The sequence below is a fragment of the Penicilliopsis zonata genome, assembly GCF_001890105.1.
Source record: "Penicilliopsis zonata CBS 506.65 unplaced genomic scaffold ASPZOscaffold_2, whole genome shotgun sequence".
Lineage (NCBI taxonomy): Eukaryota > Fungi > Ascomycota > Eurotiomycetes > Eurotiales > Aspergillaceae > Penicilliopsis > Penicilliopsis zonata.
In genome coordinates this window covers 1,820,780-1,845,660 of record NW_019208912.1, presented here as the reverse complement: position 1 = coordinate 1,845,660, position 24,881 = coordinate 1,820,780, and the positions used below count along the sequence as shown (strand labels likewise).

At 49.3% G+C, this 24,881-nt stretch overlaps 11 protein-coding genes across 11 annotated transcripts in view; 5 read left to right on the top strand and 6 right to left on the bottom strand.

The window, feature by feature from the left end:
* Positions 1–133: 133 nt before the first annotated feature.
* Positions 134–981, bottom strand: ASPZODRAFT_128887 (hypothetical protein). The gene has a single exon (XM_022722144.1). It carries the CDS (start codon positions 766–768, stop codon positions 244–246), a length of 525 nt encoding a protein of 174 aa, XP_022584770.1. The 5' UTR covers positions 769–981; the 3' UTR covers positions 134–243.
* A 1,986-nt stretch (positions 982–2,967) lies between these two features.
* On the top strand, positions 2,968–5,290 carry ASPZODRAFT_139573 (hypothetical protein; the record flags this gene model as incomplete). The annotated part of the gene is made up of 7 exons (XM_022724567.1): positions 2,968–3,035; positions 3,112–3,180; positions 3,242–3,505; positions 3,570–3,962; positions 4,030–4,766; positions 4,829–4,943; positions 5,011–5,290. The coding sequence occupies 7 exons, from the start codon at positions 2,968–2,970 to the stop codon at positions 5,288–5,290; spliced, it is 1,926 nt and encodes a 641-aa protein (XP_022584769.1).
* Positions 5,291–5,508: 218 nt separating this feature from the next.
* ASPZODRAFT_35422 (hypothetical protein) lies at positions 5,509–7,359 on the bottom strand (the record flags this gene model as incomplete). The annotated part of the gene is made up of 4 exons (XM_022728268.1): positions 5,509–6,026; positions 6,081–6,679; positions 6,740–7,223; positions 7,296–7,359. Coding segments are annotated over 4 exons (1,665 nt in total), but the record flags the coding sequence as incomplete, so codon positions are not given.
* Positions 7,360–7,958: 599 nt separating this feature from the next.
* On the top strand, positions 7,959–13,343 carry ASPZODRAFT_128885 (hypothetical protein). The gene is made up of 8 exons (XM_022722143.1): positions 7,959–8,281; positions 8,343–8,484; positions 8,545–9,079; positions 9,127–9,330; positions 9,393–11,632; positions 11,770–11,845; positions 11,924–12,436; positions 12,497–13,343. The coding sequence occupies exons 1-8, from the start codon at positions 8,265–8,267 to the stop codon at positions 12,943–12,945; spliced, it is 4,176 nt and encodes a 1,391-aa protein (XP_022584767.1). The 5' UTR covers positions 7,959–8,264; the 3' UTR covers positions 12,946–13,343.
* A 435-nt stretch (positions 13,344–13,778) lies between these two features.
* Positions 13,779–15,062, bottom strand: ASPZODRAFT_128884 (hypothetical protein). The gene is made up of 2 exons (XM_022722142.1): positions 14,599–15,062; positions 13,779–14,532 (listed from the first exon to the last, which is right to left on the bottom strand). Exons 1-2 carry the CDS (start codon positions 14,886–14,888, stop codon positions 13,881–13,883), a joined length of 942 nt encoding a protein of 313 aa, XP_022584766.1. The 5' UTR covers positions 14,889–15,062; the 3' UTR covers positions 13,779–13,880.
* A 1,198-nt stretch (positions 15,063–16,260) lies between these two features.
* On the top strand, positions 16,261–17,305 carry ASPZODRAFT_90240 (hypothetical protein). Its single transcript, XM_022730390.1, has 3 exons — positions 16,261–16,718; positions 16,774–16,996; positions 17,050–17,305. Exons 1-3 carry the CDS (start codon positions 16,505–16,507, stop codon positions 17,135–17,137), a joined length of 525 nt encoding a protein of 174 aa, XP_022584765.1. The 5' UTR covers positions 16,261–16,504; the 3' UTR covers positions 17,138–17,305.
* ASPZODRAFT_2117467 (hypothetical protein) lies at positions 17,198–18,435 on the bottom strand (the record flags this gene model as incomplete). Its single annotated transcript, XM_022727771.1, has 5 exons — positions 17,198–17,338; positions 17,405–17,848; positions 17,906–18,176; positions 18,233–18,358; positions 18,407–18,435. The coding sequence occupies 5 exons, from the start codon at positions 18,433–18,435 to the stop codon at positions 17,198–17,200; spliced, it is 1,011 nt and encodes a 336-aa protein (XP_022584764.1).
* A 1,145-nt stretch (positions 18,436–19,580) lies between these two features.
* ASPZODRAFT_59078 (hypothetical protein) lies at positions 19,581–20,434 on the top strand (the record flags this gene model as incomplete). The annotated part of the gene is made up of 3 exons (XM_022728820.1): positions 19,581–19,783; positions 19,839–20,329; positions 20,379–20,434. The coding sequence occupies 3 exons, from the start codon at positions 19,581–19,583 to the stop codon at positions 20,432–20,434; spliced, it is 750 nt and encodes a 249-aa protein (XP_022584763.1).
* Positions 20,435–20,493: 59 nt separating this feature from the next.
* ASPZODRAFT_128882 (hypothetical protein) lies at positions 20,494–21,561 on the bottom strand. Its single transcript, XM_022722141.1, has one exon. It carries the CDS (start codon positions 21,478–21,480, stop codon positions 20,599–20,601), a length of 882 nt encoding a protein of 293 aa, XP_022584762.1. The 5' UTR covers positions 21,481–21,561; the 3' UTR covers positions 20,494–20,598.
* Positions 21,562–21,785: 224 nt separating this feature from the next.
* ASPZODRAFT_13338 (hypothetical protein) lies at positions 21,786–22,478 on the bottom strand (the record flags this gene model as incomplete). The annotated part of the gene is made up of 1 exon (XM_022723261.1): positions 21,786–22,478. One exon carries the CDS (start codon positions 22,476–22,478, stop codon positions 21,786–21,788), a length of 693 nt encoding a protein of 230 aa, XP_022584761.1.
* Positions 22,479–24,149: 1,671 nt separating this feature from the next.
* Positions 24,150–24,881, top strand: part of ASPZODRAFT_59651 (hypothetical protein) — a gene marked incomplete at both ends in the record, with an annotated part of 4,013 nt that continues 3,281 nt past the window's right edge. Inside the window, 2 exons of the mRNA XM_022728859.1 lie at positions 24,150–24,389; positions 24,469–24,562. Of these exons, the coding sequence (XP_022584760.1) occupies positions 24,150–24,389; positions 24,469–24,562 (334 nt within the window). The remainder of the gene's footprint in view (positions 24,390–24,468; positions 24,563–24,881) is intronic.

The following is a 24,881-nucleotide window of genomic DNA, read 5'->3' as shown; positions in this document are numbered from 1 at the left end:
CTCTATGCCTCTTGTATACAAATACAGCAAACACAGCAAATACAACAAACATGTCAAACATGTCAAACATGTCAAATATTAGTAGTCAAACAGTCAAACAGTCAAACATAACAAACAAGTAGACTGCTGCCTTCGGCTTTATCCGATCTCCGATTAAATGCGCACCGAGCCAATTTACAGTACGAGTAGTTGGTTAAGTATACTTGATATATCATGAGATAGAGACTATTAAGCTGAATAATGCTATGGGAGAGGAAAAAACCCAACATAATAGTCCCGTTTAGCCAGAGGGACTCCCTCCTTGCGCAGAATGCCGTACGCCGTGGTCAGATGGAAATAGATATTCGGCAAGGCCATCGTATGCGCATACGCCGCACCGCTCACATCCACTAGGACCGTGGGTCTTATCTTTGTAGGCTCCACGACATCACCGGCAGCGTTGACGACCTCCTTGTCTGCCGCGTTGGCTGTCTTGAGCACCGTCTCGATGCGCTCGTAGCACTGCGCGAAAGTGGTGGGGGCGTCTCCAAGCGTTATGGGCTCCCGACCGGTCAATCGTGCGACTAGATTCTCAGAGAACTGGGTTGCCAGGCGCACTTGGTCGGATAGTGGGTACATATCATCGCGGAGACGGGCTTCGAGCAGAGCGCTAGTGATGGTGCTGCTGGCATCGGCCTGTTGCTGCTCGGCTTGGTGGAGGATGTGGGAGAGGGTCTTGAGGATGGATTGGACCACCGCGACGGTTCCGTCGTACAGAGTGTAGGTCATGTTGAATGAAGTTGGAGGACAGTTGATTTTGATTAGTATCGTAGATTGAATGCGGGAGGAGGAATAGAGCGTACACTCGTAAATAACTGATGTGAGTCATTTGGCTGGTAGCTAGTGCTTACTGGAGGCTAGACCCTTAGCCACAAATGAGATTAGCAGTGCACAAGGGTACTAAGAGTACTAAGAGTACTATAGTAGGTGATTTAATGTCGGGTAGGAGGTAGCTAACTACAAGTGCTAAGTAAAGAAGGTGGTGTTTACAACTGGAAATACTGCGCTTGCCGGATACCTGAGGCAGAAACATTCCTGAGGCAGATTTGTGCCTGAGGCAGAGTAATATTCCTAAGGCAAACGTCGAGCTATACCCAAAACAGCCATGATGTCGATGGTACATTGTGGTAGTACTCAGTAAGTTACTCATCCATCACTAACCATACACTACCTAGGTATCTTAATGCTCTTCTTATAACCAGTCATGCTGGTAACTACCTCTCCCAGTCTAGTCGGTAGTCTCTTCACGATATCACTCGTCAGGCTACTATAACGCATCGGAATATACCCCAGGTAATCACCCACACCAGCAGGATTAAATCCTGACTCGGTATTGTCCTAGAAAAGTCAATTATTAGCTGATGGCAAGACATTCTCACTGCTGACGTCGGTGGCATTCTCTAGCCTGCCCTGGCCTTGCTTCAAGCTCATCGTAGGATGGGGGTGGCCACTGGATACAAGAACAGGCTAAACAGACGTGGCGTTTTGGGCTGGCATAAGCCTTCGGGCTGGCTTTGGACTAGTCAGTGATAAGGTATTTGGTGGCCTAAGGCTGAAAGAATGATTAGAGCCTCAGGCTGCCTAAGCTGGACAAACAGACCAAACTGGATGTAGTACAAAAAGTGATTAGGACTGAACTGTTCCTCAAAGTGATTGATTATACAGAATACAGGTTGAATATCCAGCTTGAGAATAATTCAAAAAATATTAATAATAATAATTCATCTGCCTTATTCTATTAGCTCCAGATCAACTGTTTCTCCGCATCTCCGCGTCGCCCCCAACCCAGTCTCCTCCAACTACTCCGTACGCTGTACCAACTCCCGGCTTTATCCCCTGGTCTGGTCTCCACCACTGCTACTCTTCAGAATCGTACCACGGTTGTCCCATCACCACCACCACCACCATCATCATCATCAGGAGGATTACTAGAATAGGATTATGCTGACTGCCTTGGTCTTCCTTCATAGATTTCTCTGCTGATTACAATAACCCCCCCCGAGTCCTCTCCGAGTCAACGCCGGCGGCAAGCCACCCACGCCCAGGGGTCGATCCTTGTCCCGTCCAACGGCGATCCCTGTCCACCAGGCCGGGGGCCGTGCCAGTCCATAGGTCAAGCCAGTCATGTTTCTGCCCGGAGAAAATCTCTGCCTTCTTGCCAGCCCGGCAAACGCAATCCATCACTCTGCTCTTTTCCCATGGGTCCTTTGCGAAGCCCCCACTACCGGGGCCCCGCCATGGTTACATCGTTGACCGAGTCAGAGCGGCAGATGGTTGGGAATAATCACGGTTTGGATAGACGGCACAGAAGGCGGGATACGGCAGAGAAGAATGCGCTTCCTGTCTGAGCGCGACGTGATGTCCCGGTTGACCGCTTCGTTGGACCACAGATTCAGGCGTCCGCCAGTCTGACAGGCAGGTATGGAGGTAACGGAGTACAGACAGACGAGCAGAGAATTTCGGGCAGGAAAGAAACAATGAAATATGTGCTCCGTGCCGAGTGCTACTCCCTACTCCGTATCTCGGTTCTTTGCTCCCCCCCCCGCGCGCGCATCTGACGCGTCCATCTTACTCCGTACTCCATGGCCTCGTGAGGCCACTCACTCGGGACTCGACCAGTCCGGGACCCTGATACAACCCTGCGTGGCCACCCCCACAGCATGCAGGCGGGATTCTCTTGTTCTCGAGAGGCTAACCAGGGCGCCTGCAGCTCGGCATCCTGGGCCTGCTGCAGACCGGCTGCAGCAGCTGTATCTCGGGCGTGTCTCTGGGGAGACAAGGCCCGCACTATAAGATGTGATCGGCCGCCTGCTTGTTTTGGCTCAGCTTCGCTTCCCCTCCTTCTCTGTCGCAAAAGGGAACGCCTCGTTACCCCGTGGTTTTTCTTCCTTTTTTATACTCTCTGTTTTCGCGTCCTGCTAGCACAGCATGGCCGACCAGATTGTCAATGAGCCGCCAGCTGGCGAGCGTCATGTCTACGACGAGAAGCTTGATAGGTGGGTGAAACCGATCTTGGTTCTTCTTTGCCAAGGTGAAGACCGAAATAAACTGAGCTGACTTTGTAATTGCTAGATCCGATGATGACAGCGGCGAGAATGGCAACTATGACCAAATCAATATGCAGAAGAACGCGTCCGCCAAGTAAGAGTCGACGATGACCGTCCTCGTGCTTGTCATTGGCACTGGAAGCTAACTCTACTAGGGTTCAAAACCCGCTTGCCCATCTATCCAAGAGCCACCTGCTGCGCGACGTTGACGAGTTCGCCAATGAGTTCCAGCTCACCGAAATCTTGCCGCTGTTACGCAAGGGTGCCCTTGTCGCACGCGATCCGGCCAACTTCGAGGCCGTCGAAGGTCTCGATCAGGAAGAGATCCAGGCCATCCACAACGAGAAGCTGCATCGGTGGCGTCAGCCATGGCGTCTCTATTTTACTATTATCCTGTGCTCTATCGGAGCAGCTGTCCAGTAAGTTCGTCCTGTTCATCGTTGTCAGTAATCTCCGAGGTGAAATGCTGATATATTTCTCCAGAGGTTGGGATCAGACCGGCTCTAACGGCGCCAACCTGTCCTTCCCCCAGGCGCTGGGTATTCCCGACAGCACAGGCGATGCCCACGCTGCACGCAACGAATGGCTCATCGGTACCATCAACTCCGGTCCGTACCTTGGAAGTGCTGTCATCGGCTGCTGGCTATCTGACCCGCTGAACAATTGGCTCGGCCGCCGTCCCGTCATCTTCATCGCCGGTCTGTTTTGTGTCATCACCCCCATCGGCTCCGCCTTTGCCCAGACTTGGCCTCAGCTGTTCATCATCCGTATCTTGCTCGGTATCGGTATGGGGCTCAAGGCTTCTACCGTGCCCATTTTCTGCGCAGAGAATTGCCCTGCTGCTATTCGTGGCGGTCTCGTCATGTCCTGGCAGATGTAAGCTTGCCATATAGTCAAAGACAGTTTCAAAAGAAACAGTATACTGACTATTCTTTCTCACCAGGTGGACTGCATTTGGGCTTTTCCTCGGTTACAGCGCCAACCTGGCGGTCGAATTCTGCGGCTCGATCACCTGGAGGCTGCAGCTAGGCTCGGCCTTCATCCCCGCCGTGCCTTTGGTGCTCGGCGTCTTCTTCTGCCCAGAGTCCCCGCGTTGGTACATCAAAAAGGGCCGGCTGGCCGAAGCGTACAAGAGTTTGGTTCAGCTGCGCAACAACGATCTGCAGGCCGCCCGCGACCTATACTACATCTACGCGCAGATCAAGATCGAGCGCGAGATCGTCGGCAACAGCAACTACGTCCAGCGATTCATCGAGCTCTTCACGATCCCGCGCGTGCGCCGTGCCACGCTTGCCTCGGGTGTCGTCATGCTCGCCCAGCAGATGTGCGGCATCAACATCATGGCCTTTTACTCGTCGACCATCTTCAGCGACGCCGGCGCCTCTGCCCGCAACGCCCTCCTCGCCTCTTGGGGCTGGGGTCTCATCAACTTCCTCTTCGCATTTCCCGCCATCTGGACCATCGACACCTACGGCCGTCGCACTTTACTTCTTCTCACTTTCCCGCAGATGGCCTGGTCGCTGCTCGTCGCGGGTGCCTGCTTCTACATCCCGGAGAATGAGACCGCCCATCTTGGTCTGATCGCCTTCTTTGTCTACGTGTTTACCGCCTTCTACTCGCCAGGCGAGGGTCCAGTCCCTTTCACCTATTCCGCGGAGGTGTTTCCATTATCCCACAGAGGTATCCCTTAGCCTTAACCCCCCTGCTCTTCAAGAAAAAGGGTTCCTTCTAACGAAAAGCAGAGGTTGGAATGTCTTGGGCCGTGGCGACGTGTCTCGGCTGGGCCGCCGTCCTGACCATCACCTTCCCGCGCATGTTGGCCGTGATGACCCCCATGGGGGCGTTTGGATTTTACGCGTAAGATGCCACATTCTTCATTTTCGAATCTTATCTTCAATTGTGAATCATGTTACTAATGGTTCAGTGGTCTTAATGTTACCGCCTTCGTGATGATCTACCTCTGGGTTCCCGAGACGAAGCAACGTACCCTCGAGGAACTGGATTACGTCTTCGCCGTCCCGACGCGCGTGCACATGCATTACCAGGTCTTCAAGGCTTTACCGTGGTGGTTCAGGAAGTACATCTTCCGGCAGGACGTACATCTCGAGCCGCTGTACAAGTTTGACGAGTTGCATGAGAAGAAGGAGGTGAGGGAGGTGAGGCACGAGGTTGCCAAGGATGTCACCACGTATGAGAAGGAGTAATCTTGTTAGTGTCTTGAACACTGCCTTTTTGATTCTTCACTCTGGTAATGAGTTAGTATAGTATAACGTTATTATTTATTCTATGACTTAACTTGAGTAGTAGTAGTAGTAGTAGTAGTAGTAGTAGTAGTAGTAGTAGTAGTAGTAGTGGTAGTAGTAGAGTATGTGCATGATCATTAGATACGTGACTAGTAGCTATACATAAAGCATTAGATAACCCCTCTCACCAAAGGGACGACCTCCTCTTCCGTCCCTAGCCCGGCCATGCGTGGCCCCCGACTACCGCGGAGCTCGCCAAACATGACCTTGAGATTGCACAGTTCCTCCGGCACGTTCTCTCGGCCGCCTAGACTCCCCCGCGCAGCTAGATCGCTGAGCCGCGTGCTGCCCCGCGTCGTGCACAGGGTCTGCAGCAGGCCGCCCGTGCTGGCCGAGATGCCGTTGCTGACTAGCGCGTGGCCGCCGCCGATCAGGAACGCCAGCGACACGGCCAGCGAGAGCACGTAGGGGGCTAGGAGGCGTGCGGGCCGTTCAAAGGAGTACACATTGCTCGTTGTCGTCTCCGTCACTGTCGTGTTCGTTGTGGTTTGGTTGAGCGTCAGTAGCGACAGGGTGATGTTTTGGAGCATGCCCTGTAGCGTGGCCTGGCTGAGATCGAAGTACGGCGCAGACACGGTCCCGGAGTATAGGTCTGTCAGGGAGATGATTGTGTTGGCGGACAGTTGGTTGTGCAGCACTGCACAGAGTTCGTTAGTATACTTATAGTGGTTGCTTGTGTGTAGAGACCTACGGTAAACATCAATATAGCCTGACAGCGATTCCAGTAGCGCGTCTTGGATTGCCGCCAGGTTCGCCCGTCGGTAGATGTCTGTAACATTGCCGTAGGTCCCCATCACTGTGGTGGCGTTCAAGGTCGTATTCTTCATGGAGTATCCTGTCGAATTATACACCATTATAGCATAGTCGGTGTAAATAGCGGAGCTGTTGAGTCTTTTAATGGGATCAACGTCGCTGTCGATCGTCTGCGTGCCGTCCGTGTAGGTGATGTTGAGCTTGTATGTTGACTCGTACGTCACGCAGCTGAGATTATGGTAAGGCGTTTTGCCGCCTTGCGCGAACTGCATTCCAAACTCGAAGTCGAGCTCGCCACTAACCCGTGCCTCATAATTCGGATAGGCGATATACAGATATGGATAGGTTGCCATTTCTGGATATGTTTCATTGATCCAACTGAAAAGGTCGGGGGTACTCTCGTTTGTGCACTCCAAACTCGGTGCTGTGAAGCTAATAGAATACGAACAGTTCTGTCCGCACGGGGAAGACGAGGTCAGATAGCCGCTTCCCATCATTGCCTGTCTCGCGATCCGAGTAATTTCATTTGTTGGGCCACTACATTCAATCAGCTCCCCTCGCTGTATGCGCAATTGTCTGCTGTCTCCTACTACTTACTCGTACGCATCATACATATCCGGCTGCCACAGCGCATTTGCCAACATGCCCAGAATCGTGTCATTGCCCGTGTAGGCTGCATCAAAGGTCGGCACGCTCTTGTGGGTCACGGTCTCGAACATGTGCGGCTCAACCGTCATGGCCCCCGGTGGGAAGATCATGGCGATTGGGAGACACCAGCAGACCACGGCACACAGAAAAAGGAAGGGCGCCTGGCCCATGAGGTGGACATGTGTAAGCTTCAGAGGGTTCGACAACACTGACAGAAGTGTGTCGATGTCACCCACGCGCATGGCCTGAGCACGGAGAAGCTTCCACAGCATCTGGATAAACGCCATGCCTAAGGCAGCGGCAAGGAACATGCGAAACCCGTTCGCGAACACCAAAGAGGCCGCATTGACGTGTGGTTGGGAGAAGGTGTCCTCGACCTTGCGTCCGTTCAGCCAGTGGAAGAAGATCACATGTGCACAGGCGAGTAGGAATGCTGCACCAGAAGTCAATCATAGCTCTCGTTATATCCATAAGTAAATCGGTATTGTCAAATGTCTACTCATACCTACAATAAAACACGCAACCATGGTACTGGGCGTCACCCACCCGATCGTCCATTGCCATGTTGTCAGCCTCTCCCCTTCTTCTCTAGCTATTTCTGTTGTTTCCGAGGTATCCACCGAACACCACGTTTTTCTCGCCGCTTCATTCTCGGTCTTGATATCGTCTACCCCTCTCTCTCCCTGGCTTGCCAATTCGTACTCGTGTTGGGGTGCCATCTTGAACAGGGCGTCGAAGGGCGAGGATGGATGTACCGAAAAAGAGCCTCGCTCGAGCAAGAGGCCCAGGCCAGGGTTAAGTATCCGTCGCCCACGTCGTTAATATTATTATGCTTGGCATTGGCGGGGCGCAGTTGTAACACTTCATGGCATTTGGCGCTTAATTCAGTGTTCTAATAACAGCACGCAGCACTAGGACAGCTGCTAGGTTAGAGCCGAGCAGGCTAACAGTGTCGGATGACACACTCGAGGCTATGCCGCCATCTTCCAGCCGACCAGGCCTATCATTCCACGTATCGTGAAGGGAAATCTCTCCACCTCCTCGGCCGCTGCATGGGGGCCATCAGGGATTAGACGGGTGAAGGTGATCCGTGCTGTTATTAGTATTTTAACCCTCGCGGCGCCCAACGGGCATTCTGCTGCTGTCAACTGACAAAGCAAGGCTTATCGCGGATAAGTCAAAGATATGAAGCTGCATAGCTGCATAGCTGTATGGCTATTCCCTCTTTATTGTCAAATGCAGACGTAGAAGAGGTCTGCAGTCAGAGTCAAGATCCAAATGGCTCCTTCCTCTGTTTGTGTCGGGCGCCCGCCTGAATGGTCATGTGACTTCTACGCGTTGATCAAATCGACGCGACGCGCTGGTTGAGCAAGACGCAAACTTCCACCAGCCAAACGTTCAAGGAGGGCAGTAATGCCTTTGAGGCCGTATCTATTTTGTCCTACGAGTACGAGTCGATACCTTACCACCCATCATGGAATCCATTGATGAGTAAGTGTTCTGGTCAGCAGCTGGTTGGAAGCGGTATCGGTACTGAAGATGGATCCACCAGGGCCTTCCACAGAGACATGAAGGCTGCGAAGCCAGACGTGTCCATCGGAGAAGATGTCTACTTGGTGGGCTTGTTGAAGCATAAGAAAATCCCTGCAGATGCAAATTTCAAGGCAGATGTCTTGTGGGTCAAATGCCGCGCAGTAAGTGACGGTTTCCTAATCCAAGTTGGCTGCTAACAAAGTCGCTCTTACCCCTGGTAGCGCAGCAAAGTCTCCCACCTGAAAGCCCAATACCTGGAGCGGTATCTATTGTCGCAAGACATACATCTAAGGCACTGCGGTGTGTTCCTGCCGGGGGGTAAGAGGATCGGGGAGCTTGATCGCGATGGCGACCGTGTGATCGCGATCGAGGTGATTGCGGAAGGAGACATGTTTGCCCGACGACGAGATATATTTAAGCCCCTGGTGAATGACAGTCCAAGGAATACTTTGACACCGCTTGCACATGAGGGCTCGGTCAAAGAGGAACCTGGTTCTCAATCACCGTGGTTGTCTCCAGCGTTGTCGAGTAATCGCGGCCAACTCCAGACTCCCCTCAACAAGAATATGTCTCCAGCCATTCACGAGGCTGAGCATTCCCAAAGTCCTGCTTCACTTGACCGAATTGCTCCCGCCGCGACCACGGAGACCATACCCGTCGACTTTGATGAATTCGTCGAGCGGTGTGCCATGCGAGATTTTGTTCATGAACGTCTAGCTGAAAATTTTCCTCAACGCAAGATGGCTGTTCGCTTTAGTAAGTACCCCTATCTACCGATAGGCTTGACTCTGATCGATTATAAGAAAAAAAGCGGGAAGATATTGTATCTTTATGGCCGATCTTGTCTAAAGTCCATAAGGTGCACAGGACAAGAGCACGTCTATTCCTTGAAGATATGGATAATAAAGGATCACGATTCCTACTTGACCATTTCATTCAGAATAATGCAGGCTTTTATCTATTTCGCTTTTCATCTAAGGGGCCCATCCGTCGATTCAGCACACTAGGTCAGCTTATCCACTCTTTACTATTAAACTCAAAGATTTCGGTTGCTGAGACTTCTACACAGACGCTTCTTATACATTCATGAAAACCAAATGGGACGTGTTGTCTAGCGATACGAGGCATAAATGGGCCGAGTATGCGAGAGAGCTTCGACACACTTCAGCCATGGGCAAAGAATTCTTCCCCTTGGTTTCTACACCACACACGACTCTATCTCACCCTTGCCAGACTGCCAGCCCTGAAATGGAGTCGAGTATTGCTCACCCTGAACCGCCCCCGCCGCCTCCACCACCTCACTTGGACCTACAGAAGTTGTTTGCTGAGAGCGATACTGAAACTCTCGAGGCGGCTGCCAAAGTTGGAGTCGAGTTGCTCGAGTCTCTGAAGGAGCCACTATCCCGCCTGCCAGCGGAAGAGGCTGCTCAATGGCTGCAAACCGTTCAGAACATTCAAGGGCAAGCCGCTCAACCCCGGACTATTGTCGGCGTCGTCGGTAATACGGGAGCTGGAAAGTCGTCCATCATCAATGCAATGCTCGATGAGGAAAGATTGGTGCCGACAAATTGTATGCGGGCATGCACTGCGGTGGTCACGGAAATTTCCTACAATCATAGTGAAGACCCATACCGAGCAGAGATTGAATTCATCGCCCGGGAAGACTGGGAGAAAGAACTGCGCGTCTTGTTCAATGATCTGCTCGATGGCACCGGCCAGATTTCCCGCGAGGCAACTAACGAAGATAGTGAGGCTGGTGTCGCATATGCCAAAATTAAGGCCGTATATCCCAAGCACACCAGGGAAATGCTCCAAGAGAGCACCGTGGATAAACTCATGCAACATTCGAACGTCCAGAACGTGCTCGGTGCCAGGCGACAGATCTCAGAAACCGACTCCCTTCGCTTCTACAAGAAGTTGCTCACCTTTGTGGATAGCAAGGAGAAAACAACTGGTGAGAAAGACAAAGACCGTCGGTCATCCGTGGAGATGGAGTTGTGGCCTTTGATCAAGGTTGTTCGCCTCTATGTCAAAGCCTCTGCGCTCTCGACTGGGGCCGTCGTGGTTGATTTGCCTGGTGTTCACGACTCTAATGCGGCTCGTTCCTCCGTCGCAGAAGGCTACATGAAGCAGTGCACCGGCTTGTGGATTGTGGCTCCTATAACACGGGCGGTGGATGACAAGGCCGCCAAGTCTCTCCTCGGCGAAACGTTCAAGCGCCAGCTCAAGATGGACGGTGGTTTAAACACGGTCACGTTCATATGTAGCAAGACCGATGATATTAGTATCATGGAATGCCAAGATTCCCTAGGCCTTGAAGAGGAGATGGGTGCTCTCTGGGCCAAGTCTGAAGGGCATGCCTCTGAAAAACGAGACATCAAACAACGACTGGAGGAGCTGAAAGAGACGAAGCAGCTTTATGCGGCCACTACGGATAGTATCGATGAAGAGCTTGAAACGTGGGAGACGTTGAAGGAGGATCTGGATGATGGCAAAACTGTCTTTCCTCCATCCGACCAATCGTCGAAAAAGAGAAAACGCAGTGGCGGCCAGAAAGATTCACGGAAGCAATCCCGAAACGGAAACTCCGACATTGAGAGTGATTCTGTTGCCAGTGACAGTGATAACCAGAGTGATGATGATGACGATGAAGGGGGCAACACTCTATCTCGAGGCGACCCTCTTACCAAAGAAAAAATTGTAGAAAAGATTACGGAACTCAAGGCTACGAAGAAAGAGAGTCGGCGCCGCAAGCTAGATCTGGAAGCTGAAATCAAAGAGCTGCGAAAACAAGTATCTGCCATTGATGAAGCCGAGTCTGATGTTCAAGGCGAGCTAAGCTCAATTGCGATATCTGGGCGGAATAAGTATTCACGAGGCGCGATCCAGCAGGACTTTGCAGCTGGTGTCCGAGAGCTTGATCAGGAACTTGCTGAAGAGGAGGACGCGGCAAATTTCAACCCAGACGTCGATGCGCGCGACTATGATCAGGTCGCTCAATCCCTTCCGGTCTTTTGTGTCTCGTCTCGCGGGTATCAAAAGCTGCAAGGGCGACTCAGAAAAGAGCCTTCTGTACCAGGGTTCCGGACCATTGAGGAGACCGAGATCCCTCAACTCCAGGCGCATTGCAGGAATGTCACGGATACTAATAGAGAAACTTGTTATCGTCGGTTTCTAAACAGCTTGAACCAACTCCTGAACTCTCTGTGGCTGTGGTCATCTCCAGATCTCAATGGCGCCCATCTCACTGACGACCAGAAATCCAAGCAGGCGTCCATGGTTCGCAGTAAACTTCAACAACTCGAGACTGTAAGTCCAACCGGCCTTGATGCACCGTACGGACCCAGCTTCTACTTTTTCCCTTCTTCTCCCTCGTTCTTGATGAATTTCTTTATAATTGTCTTTGAATGCGGTAGGCTGACAATTTGGCTTGTGGGATACTATAGGACATGGAGACACTCCTTCAAAAAATCTACCAGGACATTCGAAATGAGTTCAAAAGCGCCATATTTGACACCTGTGGTGAGTTAGTTGCACCCTCACATCGTTCTTTACAACGGATTTCCAGGGTCGATACTCATATATACCCCTTTTATCTAGATACCGCCGTCTCCGCAGCTGAGAATGCTGCAAGCCAAACTGTCCTCCGATGGGCAGCGCCGATCAATCGTGCAAACCGTGCCGCCGGTGGTTACCTCTGGGGAACGTACAAGGCTATATGCCGCCGTAATGGAACATATGCAAACGCTCAAGGCCCTCATGATTGGAACGCAGAGTTGATCGAACCCGTCATCAAGGCCGTTGCCTCGGACTGGGAACAGATGTTCTCTCGGCGCGTTCAGTTCTTCATGAAAAAGGCCACACAGGACAGTGGCAAGCTGTTCGAATCCTTCCATAACAGTGTCCAGGACGAAGTTAGTGGGAATTCGCGAGCTTTGGGGAGTCTTCAGATGCTGTCGCATCAGTTAGAAAACTATCGACGACTGCTCCATGATCTTTACGACAACAGCGGTAAAGGCATCGTGTTGGAATCGAGGGAAATCAATCGTATGTTCCAACCGGTCATTGGAGAGGCCCTGAATGCTGCCTACTATTCCTGTACGGCAGAACGCGGTAAGATTTGGCTCCCCTAATAGTTCCAGAGAAAGACCTTGCCTACTGACCTCATTCTAGGCCCCGGTAGTTTCATGAGGATGAAGGCAACCATGGCCGAACACGTTGAGAAAGCCCGCTTAACAATGTTTAGTCAGAGTGCGGACGTTGTGAAAAATGCTCTCGAGAAGCTTATTACTTCAGAGAAGAAGAGAGTGATCGACAGCGCCGAAGAAGTGATGTTATCTGTGGAACGAGATTATTGCTCTGCACTGATCGGCAGTCACTCTATTTCGGGAAATGCCCTGCCCCGGACGCAGCGTCTGGCGCGCAGTGACATCTTTATGATTCTCGAAAAGTGTGAGCCCAATTTCAAGCGATTGGCCGGCTGGGTGGAGGAATCTGAAAAGGATTCGAGCCCCGAACTACCCAGTGATGGACAGCTCACTACTGATAATCAGCAACCCAACGAACAGACGGAACAGGCTATAGGACCTGCCAAAGCCGGTGAAGGTGAAGATACAGTCTGATCAAAAACTATGAGTCGAGCAGCCAGGATCAACTTGGTGAGATATCACTTTTGACAGCTCGAACTGTACATTCATTCCCGATTCCCCTGCCTTTCTTTTTACGCTCTATTCTCTATTCATGAAGCTTAAGCAGGGATTGGGCCATATGCGCAATACATATTGAACTGTCCACAGATTTTCTTTTGTTCTGGAACGGCATTGGTTTTGAGCGGACGGAGTGAACAGTGAATATTTACTCTCTTTTTGCAAACCCCCTGTACAATAGGAATAAAAGAAATGTGTTTATTTTCTTAATCTCTATGGATCTATGAGGAGTCAAGTTCTAGGGTAATTGATGTACAGAGCGAACTCTGCAACGTCTAATACTGTTAACCTGATTTTGACACCTTGAAGCCGGTTAGTCCTTAAACTCTGCTCTTATTAACTTAGGTAGGTAGACAGCTTTCTGCTCAACCACAGCCACTGGTTGGTCTACTAATACTATACTACATAGTTAAGTAGAAACTAGGGCTTCAAGCATCAAGCCGAGTATCAGATTAAGATAAATCTAACGCTTATACTGGTAATCTTTGTAAATTCCTTCACTAATTCCAAGACCAATTCCTGTCTTGATTCCACATGACTTCTTGGGTTAATACCTGGTCTTACCTCCAATAAGCTAAAGACAAGATGTCTAAGTGCTTGTTGATATCTTTTATTGTACTATGCGTGGATACCAGCATCTTTACTCATAGAACATTGCATGCAACTCGAAGACTGTAGGCCTAGAACAACTACAAGCAAAATAAATCATTTAATCCAGTATTTAATGAATTTTTGTTTACCGTGATAGTAGTGAATGAAAGCTTATATCTATTCATATAGGTCCTATGAACCCCTTGCGAAGTCCAAGCAAGCCTAGGAGTTCCGGGGACTGCGTGCCACCTGGTAATTAATCAGATTTCAGCAACTTGCGGTGGTAGATCCGCCTTGACCAGCGTTGGCGACGAGGACAGCAGCTCGGGTCTATCCGTTTGGGGCACAGCCAGTTCAGCGGTAGTTCCATCCCGTACGGGGAGTTCATTCCTGGTTATCTTCGGCTCTTGGAGATTCCCATCTCCTCCCACTTGTCCTGGTGGTAAACTAGGCCTGTTTCTCCTCTTTGCTCGGATCAGCAAAGCGACCAGGGCAAAGATCAAGAGGGATGCGACGGCGGCCCCGACTCCGATTCCAGCCTTTGCCTCTGTTGATAGCCTTGTGGTAACTGTTGGCGGTGAATTGGCCGGTGTGGAGCTGGGAGCGGCAGAGGAGGAGGCTGTCGTGCCCAGTATGCTGCTCGTGGTGGATGTGGATGTGGCTGTGGTGGTGGTAGCTTGGATATTGTCTCCCGTAGAATGCCCGGAATCAGTCGCCTGCCAGCGGATAGAGACACCGTATGCGTTGACCCCTCCCGTGCCGCTTATGCTGCCGGTGGCTGAGGTGCAGGATGATCCATCATCGGCGCGGTATGTGTAGAGGAAGATGTCGGTGCTGAAGGGCGAGGGAACGGATGTGCAGAGGTTGGTGGAATACCATACCTGGTCGGTTTGTATCTGGCAAGTGTAGCCACTAAAACCGGCACTACATGTTAATAGAACCGCACTTAGATATCCATGGTTTAGTATAGAGACTAGCCTTGGACAACAGGTGGCTCTGGTCTCTGACAGCGAGTCAATTGTCACGACAGACGAGCAGGCTGTGGTGTAGCCGCTTGGACAGATGCCCGGGGAGAAATAGCCCGCAGTGCTGCCACTAGCCCAGCCCGACGGCAGACAGACATTTGTGCTCCTGGTCGGACCAAGCTGCAGCCAGGTATACTGACAGGTGTTTGTACCGGTGCCAGGACATCCTCTGGTTGCGCGGTATATATCCTGAATACACGACGTCGGCGGCGTGAAGGTGGTAGTGAGTCGTGGGGCTGTCATCGTTGGGATATTGTGATGTGAGATTGAGAGATTTGGACTTGAAAAAAGCTAGACTGGACTCCCTGCTGGTTTTCTTTCTCATTTTTTTCTCTTCCCCCTCTTTGCCTCATACAGAGTAGATGTTCGTACAGCCGCAGGTGACACAGGTACACTTACGGTAAGGGTCAAGGATCATCATCGTGTAAGGGGGGTGTTGCCTGTGCTTGTACAACCAGACTGCAGCATTACAGAGATAAGAAGGAATTAGTTGACGATGGTTTGGGAGGTTGACACGTGAGCGAAGAGCAGGTGATCTCGAGTCTTGTCCTAATAAGGAAGGCGCCCTCCTCCTCCAGGGCTCCATGACCGCTTAACCTGCTTTAGTTAGTTGTGATTGTAAGAGGTATAGTTAAATCTAATAATTGTTCAAGACTTCGAGAAACACTCCTGTTGTCTTACGTAACTTTCATGTCCAGCTCCTCCAATGTAACTCTTGTTGAGAGCCTAGGTATTCTTATTAGTATGACACTGCTGGTTGCTAGTTAGCCAGCATCTAGTGTAATTATTATAGACTCCAGTCCCTGCTTTCCCAGCCACCAATTTAGTCCTCGCACTGCTTGCCCTGCCAAGTTTTTATACACCTAGGTAGTTACCTTAGTTATGTACAACTGACTGTAGAGTATATTAATTGTACTTGTTTTAATTGCTATAATCACTCTATTGATAAGGTAGATATGGAATAAATCGTCCTTGATCTGATTACCACTATGACCATACTAAAGCACTGGCGTTCCTAAAAGCTGAAGATAACTCGGCGTACTAACCCCTCTCCTCCCCCACCGGGAATGGTGGATCTCGATCGTAGGATGGATCCCCGGCAGATACCAACCAGGGCCACATACTAAGGCACATATGTAACTAGGTAGTAGGCAGCAGTGAGAAGCCTGTCTTGCGTGACTACGTGGGTTGAGCCACGCAGACTTGCAGGATGGTATCCCCTGGCGATCCTGGTTCCTGGCGCTACAGGTGGCGACTGTCGCGCGCTGAACGAGGTAGAAGAGAAAAGAAAATTAACAAAATAGTTGGCTAGTACTGAATCCATAGTTTAGGTAGCAACTTTACGTACGTACGAATCTTTAATCCAAATCCTCGATACTCCGGAAGTCTGGTAGCCTCAGGCAGGAAAGTAGAAATTCATCCTCAATAAACACTACAATTAACTCAATAGTACAATTCTGAATTACGATGACTAGATTTTTAATAATCAATATTCTAATAGTTCTAAATCTACAATTCTTATAAATCAAGATCCAATCTTATGATGTACTAAACTAGTACTCATTTAATGCAATGCACACGCCCCAAACTAGTCTGTCCTATCACGCCTTTCTCAACGCTTCTCTGCTCCACGTGCCGCAGACCATCGACAGGGAGGTTTTATTTTGTTGGTTTTACTTTTTGGTCTGAAGATATTCAAAGGTCGAAGGATCTGAAGGATTGTCTGAAGCCAGAAAGATCGTCAGGGAATGAAAAGTACCAGAAAGTACCAGGAAAGTACTACCTACACGCCTATATAAACCTCTCCCTAGACATCACCTTCTTCTCTCTTCCTCTTTCTCTTCTCATACTATTTTACAATGGTTCGCGCTCTGTTGTCCACTCTCCTCCTGGCCACTGCCGTTGCAGCCGCCGAGCCGACCGTCTACCTGATCCGTCACGGCGAGAAGCCCAGCAATGGCAGTGATGGACTCAGCGCTGCTGGTCTTGAGCGGGCCGAATGTCTGACTCATGTCTTTGGTCCGGAATCAGACTATGACATTGGTTTCATCATGGCTGAGCAGCCCAAGTCTGGTATTTCTCTCTCTCTCTCTCTCTCTCTCTCTAATATATGTGTTGATGATGATAGATGGAAGCCGCCAACGTCCCTATGATACCGTCCTCCCCCTGGCAGAAGAACTCGGCCTGACCATCGACACGAACTGCACCAAAAAAGACTACGACTGCGTGGCCGACACGGTTGAGAACTACGAGGGCGAGGGCAACATTCTCATCTGCTGGGAACACGCCGCGCTTAACAACATCGTCGAGGCGTTGGGTGTTTCCTCCTACTCCAACTATCCTTCTGACGCGTAAGCATTTTCTTTATTATTCATGTTAATACCATCGCTTACTGAACATTTAGGTATAATCTGATCTGGACGGATCCTTATCCCTGGACCGAGATCACCAACGTTACGAGCGAGGACTGCCCGGGGTTGGATACTGATTAGATGCAGACTATCCTTCTATGGTATCAATTATATTTCACATATTATATATACATGGTGGTATTATTTGTAACTCGGTAATCGATCTAAATGAGACATGTCTACCGGTAGATCCAGCATATGATCTTCGTATCGTGGAGGAATTCCATCTTTGACGTGGTTAGCACATGGCATATATATCACGACTGGAACAGCTGCACGGATCTGCAGTATGGATTAGTATATAGCATAGATGAGAATGAAGTAAAGTAGAAGAATAAAATATCTCACTGAAGAAATATGATTGTCGTTCCTGATGAAAAGGGTGACTATCAGTCGATGAGAGATATCCAGATGCCCGACCATGACATCCTGCGAATACGCAGATAGCGAGGTCGGTAGCGATATCGAAACGCAGAATCCATTATCACTGTCGGTATTATCGTAATCATTGTTATAGTAATTATTATTGCCGAAGTCGAGATCTTTGATAGAATTGAATTTCCGCTCGCAAATTCTCCGTGATTGAACCAGTCGTTCTGCTGAATTGTTGGAAAAGTACTCGTCTGCAAGATTCTGGTCTTCAAGCATCTCGACCGTGATGCTTTCTAATTGTATCCCTTCTGTCAGGGGGGCGAGGTTGATTTCCAGAGGGACAGTTGAGCCAAAGGGCACGTATCGTGAGGGGGTATCGATCGAGTATCTGATTTTCTGAGGCCATTCATTATAAACGCCCTGTACGGAAAGATTAGCCTATCTAGGGCTTCCGACAAGGAAAAGAAAAAAACTAACAACCGGATCATCTGTCTGCAATTCAAGAGCATGGTATATGCGTATCCTCTCGGAACAGGAGATTTCCTTGCCAGAGACAGCAACCGAACCTTTAAGCCGGTAGAAGACGGCATACCCGTCCACACCCTCGACCGTCTCCTTCATATGTCGCGAGAGAGGCAGGGGAATAGTGAAGGGGAACTCATGCCGTCCTGGCGAGAGATACAGAGGCCGGAGGATATTCGTCTGGAGGAGTGATACGCTCGTGTTGAAAACGGGCCATTCGCGAGGTCTAAAATTAATTCTTCCGCCTTCAGGTATAAACAGAGGAACCTTAACTAGACTTACTGTCTGCGAAAGACCCCTTTCAGGTTGACTTCTGCCCGTCGGATCCGTGTGGGTTTCCCCAGGCAGAGAACGAGGGTCCCTGACAAGCAGTTACTTCCGTTTCGCTTGAGGAATACTGTGTTTTGGCTGTTACTAGTTAGCTAGAAGCAATAAATTGAAGGTAAAGGCCTTCACCTGAGTTCGAAATGGAGATTTTTATCCATGTTGATGGCTGGTAGATGTGATAGTAGTTAGTAGGTAATTGTGCTGGTTATTTATGAGGCGGGCGGCAGTGCCGAAACGGGGAATTCCGATCCGACCTGAATGAGTTCACTACTACTACTGCTACTACTAGTTAGGTACTATTACTTTAGTTACTCATATACTCTAAACTTCTAGAGTAATTCTACCAAAAATCAGTCATTGAGGTATTAAATGGTATTAAGGCTTTAAATTCATCTAGGTCTATGAATCTTACACAAAATCCAACGGCGAATTTCTCACAGGAATTGCATAGACATTGACTATAGGAATCATACGACTCTACCAGGTACCGCTATGCGACTGGGGCTTTCTACTCGATGCCTGGGTTATATAGTAGAAACTACTCTAAATCCTTAGAGGTATGGCTAGATCACTCCTTGACATTTATTTTATCGCACTACACATACTGCATCTGCAATAATGTTGACAGCTCCATCACTAACTCCTAAGCGAGCTGCACCAGCCTCTTAACATGTGATAAATCAGGATATCAATACTTGTTTATTTGCTGCCTTCCCAGCACATGGTGTTTCGATTGGCTGTGGATGCTTATATCAAGTCAGTGGGGCTCGGTTGTGGCTGTTGATCAATTAGATTAAGTTCTGCATATATACGAAGTATAGAATAGAGTAAGAGTATAGATAGAGCGCCTAGTATATTGGGTGTAAGTATGAGAGCAGTATGGGAATGTGTGGGAATCAGGTAGTATGAGAATGTGTGGGATTAAGATGGGAATCAGTAAGTATGAATATAAGTGGGAGTATAACTATGAGTATAACATAATTATAGCAAAGTACAAGGAAGTAGTATTACCATAAGAAAGGTATTAGGTAGGATAGTTACACTTTAGGTACATAAACGGCAGTATTTCTACCGTCGGTCTCCGGTCCTCCTGCAGGCAAGAGACAAATTAGACCTCTTCTATAGAACATGTGCAGAGATATCATGCAACATCGAGTAAAGTAAGTAGCCAAGGAAAAGTAATCTCAAGTACAAGTACTTCAAGTATAAGTACTCCCATCATACTCCTCATCATCATCTATCTTCCATCCACATCAAACATCATCTTCTATCTACACCCACTTTTCTAGAATCAACACTCAAGATGTTCCCTCTCTTTCTCGCTCTCGCCCCCCTCGTCATGGGAGGCACCCTGCCAACCTGCACCGACACCCCCCTGAGCTGCCACGCAACAGGCACCGTCACCGACACCTGCTGCTACAACAGCCCTGGAGGAGCTCTCGTGCAGGTCCAGCTGTGGGACACTGACGCCGGGCCGTCTGATTCTTGGACCATCCACGGATTATGGTAGATATTTATTTTCACCCTAGACGATATTGTCACCATATTTCTAACTGATCAGGCCTGATTATTGCGACGGCGACTACGGAGAATACTGCGACTACTCGCCCGAATACGACGACGTGGAGACTCTTCTCGAGGAACAGGGACTCACCGACCTGCTCACCTACATGGAGACATACTGGGTGAGCGATGACGAGACCGCCGCCGAGTTCTGGGCGCACGAGTGGAACGCCCACGGGACGTGCATCAACACCATCGAGCCCTCCTGCTATACCGACTACACTACCGGCGAGGAAGTTGGCGATTTCTTCCAGCAGGTCGTCACCCTGTTCAAGGGGCTGGACACTTACACTGCTCTCGCAAACGCTGGTATCACCCCCAGCGATACCGAGACTTACACCGCGGCGGAGATCCAGGCTGCCCTGGCTGATATCCATGGCGGATACGAGGTTACCCTCCTCTGCTCGGACAACAAGCTCGAATCCATCTATTATTACTTCAATGTCTATGGATCCGCGGTCAACGGCACTTACGAGCCTACTACTCCTTGTACGTCTCTCCATTAGCCTTATTGTGATTGACAAGCTGACTTCTCTAGTGGAATCTTCCGATTGCTCTTCCGACGCTATCACGTACCCTGTCAAGACTACTTAAGGGCAGTTATAAGTTATTAGGGAGGTGAGATGTTGAGATGGTGAGATGAGCTGTAGATAGTATATCTGGATAGTATATCTAGATAGTTAGTTCTATTGATAGTATGGTGACTGAGATTATATCCTATCTGTGACTATTCGTAGAAACTCATGCCTAGACATTATCTACCCCCTACAGTGTACACCACCGATCCTGCCACATAACACCACATCTTCACCAAGAGGATACCAGACAACATCTCTCAACCTCGCCGCCGGAATGGCATTCCCCCCCTCGTCAACCCGTCTCGCCGGCGAAACCACCACCCCCCCGCGCCCAAGCCACGTTGGGGCAATCGTCACAATCACACTGTCGATCAGGCCGAGATTCGGCGGTTCCAGGAGCGAATTAATGACTTGTCCACCCCCTTCGATCATCACGCTGGACAAGCCGTTCATCTTTAGCGTCTCGAGGATCGCCCGCCAGTCGAGTGAGTCGGAAGAAGAGGAAGACACCGTGATGAACCGGCCGCCATACCTCTCCAACAATCTCGTTTTATCAAATGGAATACTTTGGGCCGTCGCCTGCGTGACTACTATCCACGGCGCACGTCCTTTTCCCTCTCGGCAGAGTTGGAAGAGTTTACTTTCCTCGGAAAACCCCCAGCGTGCATTCGGATCAATCACCACGGGACGCGGTTGGCCGTGAAGTTCTTGAGATAGACTTTGGGATTCTGATTCTAATTCTGATTCGTATCCGCTCACACCGAGTATCCGACAGTTCAGACCCGGGTCGTCTGCTACCGCGGTGCCCACGCCGATTAAGATCCCGTCGTGCCGAGAGCGCAGGTAGTGCGTCATCGCCTTGGACTGTGCGCCGGACAGAACAGTGCGGGTGCCCGGGGACAGAGCGAGAGCAGAGTCCAGCGACGTGGCGAAGGTGAGTGTCGTGAATGGCGTAGTAGTAGAAGGCGTAGCAGGAGTAGCGGAACTGTCCAGGGGTGGTAGGTGGGGTTCTAGAAAGACCCTGTCGGAGGCAGGGAACTCCAGTGCGTCTCTAGGAGCCATTTGGGGAAATGAATAAATATAAATATAGAACGAAAGAAAGAAAGAATTGTTGTGTGAATTGCTGGTCTGTACAGAATTTAGGATAAACACTTTTTGTGCGGGGGAGATTCGAGTGGAGAAACGAAGATTTGGCGGCCGGATTTTCTCATGCAACTGCGAGTCTACGAGAGAGATCGAGTGTCTGTATTACTGATTGATCTGGAGGACCTTATAATTCGTATATTCGTTATTCATCAATGCAGGCTAATACTAATACTATATATACATATCTACCATATACTACTCCTTCCAACTCGCTGTTCTCGTCAATGCTGCGAGATGCTTAACCCTCGTGGTTTCCACGAGTATCCCTCTATGGACGAAGAGTCGGTGTTGTCTGACTCTTCGTCGTCGATCTCGGTCGCCGACGTCGTTGTTGTCGATGTGGAGAACAGACTCGATCTCGACACATGCGACATTCTCCTCGACGAGGCCAGCTCTGTTGGTTCGAGACAGATGCCACAGACATATTCGCCTGTGGGGAGCACACTATAAGCTAGACAGGAGCAGCAGACACGGTGCCCGCATCTGGTCAGGAAGATGGCAGCAACGTCGCCAGAGCAGATGCAGGTGTGGCAGAAGTCGGTCGGGCAGCCCGCCGTTAAGGTGGGCGTCATGGGTGTGGGCGTGGTGCCGGGCATGGTGCCGCTTTCAAGGGCGCGCTGGAGGATCTCAGCGACAAGCTCGCGTTCCTTTTCGGCGCGGGCACGTATTACTCGCACTCGTTGCTTGAGAGTTTCGAGCTCTTGGCTCTTGCCGGACCAGCGGCTGAAGGTAGGGATCGACTCGAGAAGGATCATCGGGCGGCGGTAGGTGCGATGTAGAAGGGACTCGTGCTCTTCCCATTCACATTCGATGCGCCACCGACGGCGCAGCTGGCTGTTTAGTAGGAGGGTGAAGAAAATCTCGACGCTCTTCCAAACTCGCCATTGCGAGGCCTCGGGGAGAGAGTGAGGCATGGAAATTGAGAGATAAGTAGTGTGTTTCATTCGATCACAAAGAGATTGGTGTTGTGGATCACTAGTTTTGGCGTAGTTTGTCGAACAAAGCGGCTGATCCCATTCTTTTAATACTTTATGCATCGGCAATTACGGGAATTCGACCCGGATCTACCACTGGGTCGATGATGAGGATATATTCTGGATCGAGAGAAATCTAGGCCCCTCTCCAGAGTGAGTCTTTACTCCTCATCTCTCTCGGCACCAGCGGCTCGGAAAAAGAAAACTTTAAAGAGCGGGGGTTTGAAAGTTTTCTCCGAGTGATTGGAGATCAAGTGGTCGAGATCTCCCCGGTCGGGATGCTCAATGGACAGGAGGAATCCATGGCACGCAGGCGGATCTCGTTGGAATGTATAGCCATAGGCTGTCAACTTTCAAGTTACGGGATGGAGTGGGTAATGGTAGGAGCCTAGGACGTGGAGCATGGTCGAGATGCCAGCATTGATAAGGATTCCAATTCCGGACACGATCGAGACGCAATCTTTTCTCTCCAAGCTCTCTCCTGCCGTTTGCAGACATTCTTTTCAATTTCCAAGATTCTTCTTCTTCTTCTTCTTCTTCTTTTTCTTCTTCTTTTTCTTCTTCTCCCACTTCTTTTTTCCGAGCGAATCAACTGGTCTGTCACCCTGTGAGTTTTCCACTGCTCTATGGTACGTTCTGAGGCCCCTCGAGTCGATCAACCGCTTCGAGCCGACCAGGGCACCCGTAAACTCACATGGACTGTATATCCAATGCCTCTCTCGCGTAGCAATATGGATAGCATCATGATTTCTTGTTCTAGAAAAGCTTGCTCCCCCCAATCTGATATCAGATGGTCGTTGACTAAGAAACTTGTAGGGCCCGTAGTTGTTTGCCACTCATAGCTCTCGATTATACTTTTCTGCATTACTCGAGCATTATTCAGTATTAGGTTGGATATTTCGATTCCGGTGTTGGATGGAGTCTGCTAGCTAGACAATGCAGGTCAGATCATTCTCCCGTAGGCCCTCGCCACTGGCGGGGTACTAGCACCTTTGCAAAATCCATAGAGCTCACCTATCTCGACAGTACCATGCTTCTCATCTATTTTCCGCAAAGGCTTGCAGGAAAGACTTACTGACTGACTGTTCAAGGAAACGAAAGTTCAAGTGCGAGTCGGTGACTCGGTGTGGAAGCCAGTCACCTGATCCCAGTCACGAGATACCCTTGGACTCTTTTCCCCTCAAATCTTGAAGAACACACCGATGTCGAGTGAAGATATTCTTGAATCACCATCTGGAAAATGTCGAGTCAGTAGTCAAGATCATTTCTGCCAATCAAAAGGCACTGTGATGCCTATTGTTTACAATGTTTGATTCATATTCTACATTTTCGTGAAGCCTGACAACAGGTCGAGGTTGGCCTGAGAAGAAGAGATACGGTTCAAGAAAGATGAAATACAATTATTTTCTTTTTTTTATATGCCTAGGTATCGATAATTACGCAAGTTGCTCCCCGATGGCGACATGAGAGGGGTCAAGTCCTCACCACAACATACTATTAGTATCCAAAGCCATCAATCTTCTTCTCAACATTCACAAATAGAAGATCCTATTTCTTTTCATACAGCGTCTTTACTATTTATTACCTGGTAGCATTCCCGCGATGTCACAGATGGGCGAGCCCTTGAAATTCACCGACTTCTCAGACACAGACAGCACGCCATTGATAGCAAAGAGCAGACAAGATGAAGATAATCCGTTTTTAGACCCAGTCGTCGCAAAACGCTACATGACCCTATATGAAAAGGTAGGATACGAATGCCGACACGTCTTTGATCCAACGCTAGAATGGAGTTCCAACGAGGAGAAACGGCTCGTCCGAAAACTGGACCGGCGTGTGTGTTTATGGGCTGTGAGTACTCTGTCACACTTCCATAGATTCTTGTCTAAGAATCAGTCCATACTTATAATATCTCCTAATGGTTGTCTAGTGTATTATGTTCTTCGGGCTACAGGTCGATCGGGGCAATATTGTCCAGGCTGTTTCGGATAATATGTTGGACGACCTCCATCTGACCACGAATGGTAGATACGTAGTGGCCCGAGGGGTTTAGTAACAACGTGGTTAATAATCCAGTATTAATAATAATAGTAAGCATATAGATATATAATATATTATAAATAGTATTTAAGCTAGTATTATAATTTATAAACTAGTTTTAAGGTTGTGGTATGGTTATATAAACTAGTTTTAAGGTTGTGGTATGGTTATAAAATAGTTATAATAGTTATAATATAGTTATAGTAAGGTTATAAAATAGTTATAAAAGATAATTAATAATAAAAAATTAATATAAATATTAATATTGTTCACTACCACAATTAATACAAGAAAATTATTAGT

Coding starts and splice junctions, on each gene's coding strand:
- ASPZODRAFT_128887 (XM_022722144.1), bottom strand. CDS start 768: ATGACCTACACTCTGTACGACGGAACCGTCGCGGTGGTCCAATCCATC.
- ASPZODRAFT_128885 (XM_022722143.1), top strand. Junction 9,331..9,392: donor CCGTCGATTCAGCACACTAG/GTCAGCTTATCC, acceptor ACTTCTACACAG/ACGCTTCTTATACATTCATG. Junction 11,633..11,769: donor AACTTCAACAACTCGAGACT/GTAAGTCCAACC, acceptor GGGATACTATAG/GACATGGAGACACTCCTTCA.
- ASPZODRAFT_128884 (XM_022722142.1), bottom strand. CDS start 14,888: ATGACAGCCCCACGACTCACTACCACCTTCACGCCGCCGACGTCGTGT. Junction 14,533..14,598: donor AGAGCCACCTGTTGTCCAAG/GCTAGTCTCTAT, acceptor TGCCGGTTTTAG/TGGCTACACTTGCCAGATAC.
- ASPZODRAFT_90240 (XM_022730390.1), top strand. CDS start 16,505: ATGGTTCGCGCTCTGTTGTCCACTCTCCTCCTGGCCACTGCCGTTGCA. Junction 16,719..16,773: donor GGCTGAGCAGCCCAAGTCTG/GTATTTCTCTCT, acceptor TGATGATGATAG/ATGGAAGCCGCCAACGTCCC. Junction 16,997..17,049: donor TCCAACTATCCTTCTGACGC/GTAAGCATTTTC, acceptor CTGAACATTTAG/GTATAATCTGATCTGGACGG.
- ASPZODRAFT_128882 (XM_022722141.1), bottom strand. CDS start 21,480: ATGGCTCCTAGAGACGCACTGGAGTTCCCTGCCTCCGACAGGGTCTTT.